At 38.0% G+C, this 11,375-nt stretch overlaps 1 protein-coding gene across 1 annotated transcript; it reads left to right on the top strand.

The window, feature by feature from the left end:
• Nucleotides 1–9,052: 9,052 nt before the first annotated feature.
• Nucleotides 9,053–10,898, top strand: LOC113698717 (3-ketoacyl-CoA synthase 6-like). Its single transcript, XM_027218630.2, has one exon. The coding sequence runs from the start codon at nucleotides 9,095–9,097 to the stop codon at nucleotides 10,583–10,585; it is 1,491 nt and encodes a 496-aa protein (XP_027074431.1). The 5' UTR covers nucleotides 9,053–9,094; the 3' UTR covers nucleotides 10,586–10,898.
• The last annotated feature ends 477 nt before the right edge of the window (nucleotides 10,899–11,375 follow it).

Here is an 11,375-nt window from a genome sequence, read left to right as displayed (position 1 = left end):
TTTAGTTCACACCACGTACGTTCTCCTGATGCCTGGTTAAATTAATGTTCCAGTCTTCCAATCTTTTAGTTTTGCTCGATTTTAACAGGTTCAGTCCCGTGTTGGTCTCTAGATATATACTTTTGATGCTCCCTCGACTCACTTAGATGTAGCAACGGGCAACGTTTCTAATTTCCCTCGACTCACTTAGGACAATTAACTTGTTAAAGATCCTAAACCAGTGTTGTTTTTTTTTTTTTTTTTTGTATTCTATCCTGGATGGAGCAAGGACAACAAGAAACTGAGAGAACACTTTCTTTGATGGCTTGGGTTTTCTATGGCAGAAAAAGAAACTAAAAGTGCATCGTTTTTTTTTTTTTGGCCAAGTGTGCAATTCTTGATAGCCGCAGAAGTTGGACGCATTATGAAACATGGAGTCGGCTGGGGACAATCGGAGTGGTTTCATTGTCGAAAATGAAATTAGTGATATTGATCGAAGGAGAGAAGAAGACCTAGCTAGCTATATTATTACACTAATCGTTTTCCCTTAAAGAAAGGAGGGAAGAAACCGATATCGTTTGACCGACACTGTTCATTATGTTCACATGGGTCCGACTTGACTGTGGACCATATTCCACCTACTTATTTTTGGTCTGACTAAAATGAGATTGTCACCTGAACTCGCTCGCTTAAACGATAATACAACTGTTGGTGTCTATATATACATATATATATATATATATACACACACATATGTGCGTGTCTGCAGTCTGCAGTCTGCTGGTGTGTATATGTGTGTGTGTATTAAACAAATGCAATCTGGCCGGGGCTGAGCAGCGTTCCGCGCTCTCAAAGCTCAATTACTGGTGAGGGAGACTCTCAAACTAGAGTCATTATATATAGTTAGCAGTTGATTAAATTGTTTGGGTTCAGGAATCGGCTGGCAGGCATATGTTGTATCGATCACTTCTGGGAACCATTATTGATTATAACAGCGAAATATAACCAAAACAATAAGTTCGGCTACGTAACATATCCAGTGTCACAAGCCTTTCCAATTACTCACGTAGTTATCGTTGGGACTCATGTCGACACCCGAAATAATGAGACAAAAGAGATGTGCTTTTGATTATGGGAATACGTGAAGTGATCTTCTGTTCAATATTCATACGAGGATGAAAGTGTACGCACACGGATCTATTTTCCGCTGAAATAAGTAAGTAGTATTAGGGCCATGCATTAACAAATTACTGCACTTCTCCCTCTCTTCTGGAAATTTCTTGGAGCCAGTCAAAGGAAAAAAAAACAAAACCAGGCTTGCTGAAGTTTTCAATGGTGTGTGACCGTGGAAGAAGTAACTTGTCCATAATGACTTGACCGCTTCACAAACTGGATGAATAACAACACATTAGTAGATTTTTGTAGGGATCGGAAGAGAGGCATATATGGACCATGAAAAATGATTTCCAACTGGGGAACGAGCTGCCAGTTTCGCTTTAGATCAGGTCGCTGGGGAAGTACCTATTATGGAACTTAATTAATTAACTCGTGGACCCCCAGCAGTAAGTAGTATGAGTCTTTACCTTAAAAAACCACAAGCACAAGCCAACTCCTATAGCAAGAAAGCCGGAAATCACTGGTTAATTAGATTGTTATTAGGTTTCTTGCAAGTAATGTAGACTGCATATATACCAGTATATATTATCTAAAACGAAATTCAGGTTAAATTTGGGATTGCATATATAATTGAAGTGAACTCTTGGGAAGTCCAGATTTAGGGATGATACGGCTTAAATTTGTTGACATTATTGTGATTTTCCAGGCCCCACTTAGAACTCGTGTAAATTTTCGTCGTGTTGGGAAGGATGCTTCATACTAGTACACACCCACCGTCTAGGTGCTTAACAACCAGCGGACTTCGTAAAGCAGTCGTGTCATTGACTAATTACTTGGCTAATCCATTCTTAATTACAGATCCTTAAATTAAACTTCACTCACAAATCACAAATAATGTGTCAGCGGGGCTTGAGATTATCCTAACCTTGAACTTTTCAAAGCTTAATTTCTGTTTCGAAACTAAAAATTGACGTTTGTTAATTGCGAGATGACCGAAGAACTGTAAACAACGCAATTAAAAGCAGAGTAGAAAGAAAAGACTGGAATGGATGCGTCAATTAATATATGTTTTCAGGTTGGACCCATTTTGACAAGCCATTTCCATTTTTTATGAATACGCTTACTGTGATGGGCGACTAAATGTTGATTGATCTATGGATGGAGATGACAATAATACTACGGAAGAAAAAAACAAAAAAAGGTTAACACTAGGCAAAATCTTCACCTTTTCAAATATGTTTGGCGAGGATGGACGTAGACATTATTATTATTATTTTTTGCCCTTGTTTTACGTAGTTCCATGCATGCATGTCTGTCCCTTTTCGTGTCCTGCAGGAACAGTAGTATTCCCCTGCTGTCCCTCCAAGGTCCACTTTCGCATTTTTGAACCCTAAACGGAACGCAAATAGTCAAAATCGCATTGAACCTCCCCAAGTTGTTTATTTATTTTTTAAGGGTGAATCCAAGTTATTCCCGTAGAAAACAATTGGACCTGTTTGGAACCTGAGTTTTTTGGGAGTTTGTCTAAAACTTTACTGTAGTGTACTGTAGAAGTTTTTGAAAAATTTTTGTAAGGTGAAAAACTTTTTTATAGTAGTTTTTGTAATATGAAAAATTTTTATAGAAGTTTTTGTAATGTGAAAAAAATTTTGTAGAAAATTTTGTAAGGTGAAATTTTTTTTTCCTTTTTTTTTTCTTTTTCTCTTTCTCTTTCTTTTTCTTTCTTTCCTTTTTCTTTTCTTTCCTCTCTTCTATTTCTTCTTCCTCCTTCCCCCTCCCTCTTCCCCGTTACCTCTGCCTCCCACCTCCAACATCTGCGCCAGCACCACCTCTTTTCTTTTTTTTTTCTTTTCTCCTCTCCCCCCCTCCTTTTCCCTCTCCCGCCACCCCTTTCCTCCCCTCTCCCCCGCCACCCCCTCCCACTCTCTTCCCCGTTCCTTCCCCTTCTGCCCGCCACCCCCCTTGGGCCGCCACCCCTTATGCCCACCATCCTTTTCCTCCCTTTTCCCCCGCCACCCCCTCTGCCCCGCCACTCTCTCTTGGCTCTTTCCCCTCCCCTGTTCCCCTTCCCGCTTCTCACCTTCCCTTTGCCCTTTTCTTTTTTTCACATTTTCCCTCTCCCTCTCCTCCCGTTTCCTTTCCTTACTCTTGCCGATAGATGAAGTAGCGAAATGAAAATTTTTTTTTTGGGCAATTTTCCTTCTCCCCCCTTCTCCCCTTCCGCCACCACCCTCACCCTCCCCCGTGCGATCTGGTCTAGCAACCAGATCAGCTAGAGGGGAAGAGAAAGGGTGGTGGGGGAGGAGTGGGGGAAACGCAGAGAGAAAAAAAAAAGACAGAGGGGAGGAATAGGGGGAGAGGGAAAAAGGGCACAAAAAAAAAAAAGACCGGTACCGGAAGAGGTGATTGGCGCTGGAACTGACGGCGGAGGTGGTGGTGGGTTGGGGTGGGGGAGGAGGAAGAAGAAGAGAAGGGGAAGGGAATTTTTTTTTTTTTTTAAAGTGTGTAGGTAAAAAATTTTGAGAAATTTTTTGGGGTTCCTGTACAAAAGTTGTTAAAAACCTAGTAGGTAAAAAACTTGTCAAAAAACCTGGCTTCCAAACAGGCCCATTTTTGCGACGGTGCGATTTTAACCTTTTTTCTTGAGTAGTGTTTACTTTGAGAAAGAGGAGTACCTGATCAATGCAAGACTAGCAGCGGAAATCTAATAATGTCATTTGTATCTTCATTCAGCTCCAATTTGATGATGAGTCTTTGTCGACATTGTTCATGGAATTAGCTTATATAATAAATAGACTGCAACTGGACGGACAAACAGATAAAGCTGTAAACAAACTCCCGATCGAGTCGCAGGCTGCGGCCATCATGGAGTTTGATTATTGGGCACTTGCTCTTAAAGTTAAAGTAGTAGTAAATCGTAACTACAGTTCTGAGGACAGGTCTCTTTCCTCCGATCGAGGAGTAACACAACACTAAAATCTAACTTGTATAATGAGTACTAATTGAATGCGTACATGATAGTTGATAGATAAGTTTGACCCATAAGATAAGGATTAAAGTACTATTTTTATTTCTCATGGATTTATATGATGATATGGATCACACTTAACCTTTTAATCATCTTCGAAATCGCCAAAGTATAAATGATGACACGGGATGCAAACTCCGATTTAGGTTGTGAACTAATGCAAATATAAGTTCTTCCATAATAGAGACAGACATCTTCAATTCAAATACGTCTAGCCCCTTATATTTAAATAACTTGATATTATTAGCAATTCTTTTCTCATTTCAGAGTTTCAGAAAAAAAAAAATTTTTAACTGCATGGTGCAAACTGAAGTATATATGGTCCATTTCAGCTTCTCATGTAAACTTATGATGTTGCTGGCTGATGATCAATGTATGATTCTTAAAGGCAACATTGATTCCTCGCAATTCCCCTTGGCCCTTGAACGAGTCAAGCATAGATTGTGATCTCTTCCGCCGCTCCTTTAAGTCGCACATCAATGTACATTTTATTATGAAAATAAAAAATAATGCTTGCTTTTTTTTTTTTTTTTTTGATAAATTATTAGATCTTGAATTCGGATCTCTTACTGATTACAATCTCTTCTGCCTTACCATCCAACTCAACCCAAAATATTGCGACTACTAATGTTGTGTCAGACAGTGCTTCTCTGGAATGAATTCTTGCCAGGGGCCATTGAGCCAGCTTCTCTTCTCTGTCCATTTTCTTTCGGATTCCAGAAGCAGAAATGGTAAGCAAATTGTACTTATTAAAAGCACAACGTGTCACGTGTTCACAAGAAGCAATACTACATCAAGTGTTGGTGCAATATTTATTAGGAAAAGTTGTCTTCTTTTTCATTTTATGGTTCCCCTTAGAGTTAATTACACTGGGCATTTGCTGCTGCGGTGTGCCAATTAATGTCGGTCGAGCCTCCACCCTCTAGAGTGAATTTCCAGCTCTTTCACTTCCATGTATTTATCCTTGTCACTTCGCGTTTTGTCATTGTGAAAAAATTTCCTTTACCCCCTTTTTTAACAAAGAGAGAAGTTATCCTTCGCGATGAACTTGTGCAAAATCTAAAAATAAAAACTTATGGGGTAAAGAAGATACGGATCAACCTTAGGAGTAAAGAAGAGTAAAAGCCAAAGAACGTACTACCAGCCCAAAACAGAAGTACTACATCACCCAACAAAAAAAAAAGAAAAAGAATTTGATGGCTCTACATATTTAGAGATAGGCGAATGAAATATAAACCGACAAACAAAAAACCATAAATGCTTGTTTAAAATTAGGTAGCAATGCGTCTTAAGCTTTGATCGAGACAATTAAAATCGGGGGAAAAATGAAAAAAAAAAAAAAAAAAAAACTACAGCTCCAAATAAATCTACTAATTTTTTTTTTATACGCTAGCTAAAGAATGTATGTGAGATAAAAACGAAAAAATATACCAGAAAAAAAAAATATTTTTAAATTTTTTTTTCCCGGATTCACAATCCAAACGGGGGGTGTAGGGTACAAGTGGGACGAAGGTTTATTAATACGGGGGTCAACCAAGCTGTGCACAAGTCAATTCTCGAGGAAGCGATGACTAGACCCATTCTACACGGTTACTTGTTAGCATCCACATAACATAACCTTCTCTCTGGCAATTTGTTTGTTGCAGCATTTATTTTCAACTTTCATGTGATTAAAATAAATGTAAAAGTAGTGCTGCGATTGGGGGAAACCATCGCTCTCTCCAGCTGCACGTTCAGGTGTGAAGTCAAAACCCACCATTTTCCCCACAAAAGTAAATATCTTGAACTAGGTGTGAACAAGAGCGTAAAAATCTTGAACTGCTGCTGCGGCTTTGCATATTTCGTACGTACTCGATTGTGTAGTTTTTGGGGCAATGACGAGATAAGAGATTTAAGTCAATCCTCAGTGTCTTCTTTAATAAAAAGGAATACTCCAAGTCAATTGGCGTGAATAGTAAGAGTGTTACCGCTGATCCAATCACCATTTTTGTTGTTTAAATTGTTCAAAAGTCGTGTCTGATCATAGTGAGGATGGAATTAAAAAGAAATTTAAAAATAATTATCGCCACGAACAGCTCATCTAAATTTCAATAGCTTGATCTCTTTAGATTTAGATATCGGAATCCAACATTGGGTCGTAATCCATGATTTTCTTTGAAGTTTTCCTTTTCTTGCTAATAAAAGAAGAGCAGGATTTAAAAAACTGCAAATAGATAGATAAAGGAGATTTGAATCCAGGACCTCAACGACAACAACAACAGGAACAGGATTCAGCAGGATTAATTATGAAAGAATGTCATCGACCAGAGTTTATTAAGACTCTTATTATCTCTTCTTTTCAAGACAGCATAAATCTCTTCTTTTCAAGACAACATAAATTGGGCCTCTTATAATTAGAAAAACAGATGTTCATCTTTCTCTCTCGCTGGTTATTAGGGTTTTAGAAAGGTATTAAAAAAAGATAAACACATGGCATTATCACATACTGGTTTGCTTCACACTCCATTAATATTTAATAGATCCTGAGCAACACTTGCTAATTAGTGTAGTTTATTTGCAATCAGGAGTTGTACAGAACTGGACCCCAAACCTGGGAAATATGAAAAAAAGAAGATGTTAAATCGTATATCCCTCACCTGAAGTTTGGTGCAATCACAAAAAGCTCCCTGAAATTTAAATACTTACACTTATCTTCCTTGACCACATAAAGGAATTATCAATTTCTTAACCAATATTTTTAATAGAAAAAAAAAGAAGAAATAAGTAAAATACCACAATTACCTGAAGCGCTCTTCAAATTTGAATAACTAAGGGTCTGTTTGATAATATAAAAAAGTGTTGAATCTGAACTTTTTCAGACATTCAGATGTTTTGAGTGTTTGATAAATGAAAATCCATTTGCTGAACTTGTGTGTATTTTTTTCAACACAAGAATCTTAACTGAATGCTTAATTCTGATAAAAATCAATAGAATTACTTCAACTACCTTATCTTATCTACCAAATCTATCATTGTTTATTAATTATGTTCAAAATTCTTATATAATTAAACAACCTAATATTCTCTATCTAATGATTTTCTATTTCTCTTTTCTCCCTTTTGAATGACTTTCACTTCTTCTCTATACTTCTCATATAATATAATTCATCTTTTATATTAATTTGATTTAAAAATAAATATTCTCATTTTCATACCTAACATTTTTAACTAATTAAATCAAAGGTTTTATTTCTTTTTTATATGAAAAGATATAAGGGCAAAATTGTCAAATTTAACTTATTAAACATTCAGTTATAAATGTTTATCAAACAGTATAAATAGGTTTAACATTAAAATTCAGATATTCATATATTTCTTTTCAGTGCTTAAAATTCAGCAAATTAATTATTAAAATATTCAAATTTCAGAATTCAGACTTTAGAATTCAGATTCAGTTTTGTCAAACAAAACCTAAGCTTACAAATGTCTTGCGAAGAGGATTGTTTGCAGTATCAGCATGATGGGCTCAATCCATTGTACATAACCTCAAACTGAGGGAGTTACGTGCAACATTTCATATCTAAAGGGAGCTTCTAACAATTGTGCTAAACCTCAAGGTGGCATGAGAACTTATTTGTCCCAGCACTTAACTTACAACTACCCCAACCGTCGGGAAAGTAATCTCTGATCATTATTTCTTATTCAACCACTATATCATCTTCTAATAATGTGATAATGTGAAACTCATAAATGGTTTGTGATAGTTACTTGCCACCTCCCTCCGTTCCCACCCAGAACAGAAATCAATGGGAGAAAAATGAAGGAAACACAGAAATGGCTTCCTGTTTTATTTTCTTTAAATTTTTTTTTTAAAAACTTAACTCTCATGTTTGAACAATGACAGATCTCTGTGCACTTTGTTGATTTAGCATGCAAAAGCCTACACAATAATGAGATGAAAAAGAAAAAAAAGATTCATGAACGTGAAGTCCTGCAGGTTGCTCTGTTTTATTCCATTTTATGTAGTGTTTTGGAGAGAAACAAACTATTTCAGCAGCTAAGTACTGCTGAGGAAGCATGGACGTACGCCCGACTTTGTCACAGGGAAATATTTCTACGCTAAACACTGAGGCCCGTGAGGATGACAGAACCAGTGGTGAGAAAGCGTCGTTTTGATTAAGAATAATTAACACCAACGCTGGTTTTACTACGGTCTGAATACCAAGTTTTGAAGAAAACGACACAAATCTAACGCAACCTTTGGTGGATAAACAGTCAATAAATACGTGCGCTACTTAGGCCTACGCATGTGCCCGTCCTGTATATCCTCTTTGAGTGGGAACGGTGCTTTTCATGTATATATGGCAACTTCGGACAGAACCAGAAGCATATAATCACAAAAAGAGAGAAGGATAAACCCATGCTAAATGCTATTACTACCACTAAACCCGGACGTATTTATAAGTCAGAATTTAAGTATTGAAATTTGTAGGAGGCACTGCTTTACTGTTATAGTAAAAGGGCAAGTTTGGGGGGAGTACTGACGTGGGGATTGGAGTTGCAAAAAATATGATTTTCAGAAAAGATGGTTTTGTTCAATCACGCTTTATGACACGTAAAATTCAGTACCATATTTCGACTATCATAAAATTTTTCATAAAAACCAAAAGGATTATGTATATACGGAAAGAAAATGCTAGAATTTAAAGATTAAATTGTTTGGGGAGGTTAGGACATCAAAGAAAACTCCAGCTAAGAGAGCGTTGTGTGACGTTAAGTTGTTCATTTAATCCTCTCATCTGCCTCCATTCATTGCTATCTGAACTCCAGTTTTAGCCTTTAAATCCCCCTTCTTCTCTTCGCTCTCCACCCTTCCTCCATACCCTTTCTGCCCATTCTGCTCAACTTCGCCAACGTCCCCCTCCCAAGCCCAATCCATCCTCTACATATATCTCTGACCCCCCCCCCCCCCCCCACAAAAAAAGGAACAAGATGCCACAAATATTGCCTGATTTCTCAAGCTCAGTCAAGCTAAAATATGTTAAACTCGGCTATCAGTATCTCGTAAACCACATTCTAACCTTCTTGCTCGTGCCCATCATGGCTGGAGTGGTGCTAGAGATCCTAAGATTAGGCCCCGAGGAAATGCTCAATATCTGGAGATCACTTCATTTTGATCTCCTCCAAGTCCTATTCTCTTCATTCCTCATCATCTTCATAGCTACGGTCTACTTCATGTCCAAACCTCGTTCAGTATACTTGGTAGATTACGCTTGTTACAAGCCACCTGTGACATGTCGCGTCCCCTTCTCGACCTTCATGGAGCATTCAAGATTGATCCTCAAGGACAGTCCAAAAAGCGTGGATTTCCAAATGCGTATTCTTGAAAGATCGGGCTTGGGAGAAGAGACTTGCTTGCCACCAGCTATTCATTATATCCCTCCAAACCCCACAATGGAAGATGCGAGAGCTGAAGCTGAAACAGTTATATTCGCAGCCATCGATTCATTGATGAAGAAAACAGGTCTCAAGCCTAAAGATATCGATATTTTGATAGTGAATTGCAGCCTGTTTTCTCCTACACCATCCTTGTCAGCTATGGTGATTAACAAGTACAAATTGAGGAGTAATATAAAGAGCTTCAATCTTTCTGGGATGGGGTGTAGTGCTGGAATAATATCCATTGATTTAGCACGAGACCTCTTGCAAGTATATCCCAACTCCTATGCTCTAGTTGTCAGCACGGAGATCATTACTCCCAACTACTACAAAGGCAATGAACGAGCCATGCTTCTTCCTAATTGCTTGTTCAGGATGGGTGGTGCTGCAATCTTACTATCCAACAAGAGGCGCGAAAAGAGCCGGGCAAAGTATCGATTGGTCCACGTTGTTCGAACTCACAAGGGCGCTGATGATAAGGCCTATAGGTGTGTATACGAACAAGAAGATCCACAGGGAAAAGTTGGGATTAATCTATCCAAAGACCTCATGGTTATTGCAGGTGAAGCTTTGAAGTCCAACATCACAACCATTGGGCCACTGGTCCTTCCTGCTTCTGAGCAACTTCTCTTTTTATTCACCCTTATTGGGAGGAAGATTTTCAATCCCAAATGGAAACCCTATATTCCAGATTTTAAGCAGGCTTTTGAGCACTTCTGCATCCATGCTGGTGGACGAGCCGTGATCGATGAGCTCCAGAAGAACCTCCAGTTGTCAGCTGAACATGTTGAGGCTTCAAGAATGACGTTGCACAGATTTGGAAATACTTCCTCGTCTTCACTTTGGTATGAATTGAACTACATTGAAGCCAAAGGAAGGATGAAGAAGGGAGCTAGAGTTTGGCAGATTGCATTTGGCAGTGGATTTAAGTGTAACAGTGCTGTTTGGAAGTGTAACAGGACAATCAAGGCGCCAATGGAGGGGCCATGGCAAGACTGCATTGATAGGTACCCTGTGCATATTCCGGAAGTTGTGAAGCTGTGAAGTAATGGTTAGAGCTAATTAAGCTATTCATGATCATTGTTGATGTTGTTAGTTAAAGTTACTTGTCGAACTTTGTTAAAGTGGCCATAAATATTCATCCACTACTACGTTTTCAATTCTGTCAAATGTGTCTGCAGAAAATGCTGCACTGCATTTAGGTGTAGGTGTCATGAGAGAGATTTTAATTTATTACTTCTACGTCAAAAGCTGTGATTTCTTTTATTTTCTGAGATACCATCATCAGTTAATATCATGTACCATTTGAGACCACGTTTATAATTGGATGAACACACAAAAGTAAATGTTCTTGACATCTGTATTCTCATTTCCTTTTTACCGTTCACAATTAATTCGCTACTACTGGTATTTTCGGAGATACCACTGTCCAGTTTTTAGAAGCTTGAGTCCTTTTCCTTGAATAGGCTAACTCTTTTCTGTTGACTATAAATGAAAAAGAAGCAGCTTAGCTGTTGTTAGCAGGCAAGTAGATTTGAGAATTTAAGAGCTCAAAAGAATTGGTACTACTTTGTATGATACTGAACTCAGCTGATTTAAAAGCAGTTCGTTCAAGATTGGGGGGGACTGCGTGTGCCGGAACAACTACTAGCTCTCATTAGTAGCCCTGTGAATTTCTTGACACGCAAATATATTACTATCAAAGATCTTTTCTTGCTATTTACTATAAAAAACCATGCGAAAGATTTTTCTCTAATTTATTGGATTCATCTTTTCTATATTGATAATGTACGCTCGAGCAAATATGAATGCGTGTCGTATTTTCTGAATTTAA

Source organism: Coffea arabica, chromosome 7c (genome assembly GCF_036785885.1).
Source record: "Coffea arabica cultivar ET-39 chromosome 7c, Coffea Arabica ET-39 HiFi, whole genome shotgun sequence".
Classification (NCBI taxonomy): Eukaryota; Viridiplantae; Streptophyta; class Magnoliopsida; order Gentianales; family Rubiaceae; genus Coffea; species Coffea arabica.
This window is presented reverse-complemented; position numbering and strand designations above follow the sequence as displayed.

What these genes read in the sequence shown, in the direction of transcription:
- LOC113698717 (XM_027218630.2), top strand. Translation starts at nt 9,095, where the DNA reads ATGCCACAAATATTGCCTGATTTCTCAAGCTCAGTCAAGCTAAAATAT.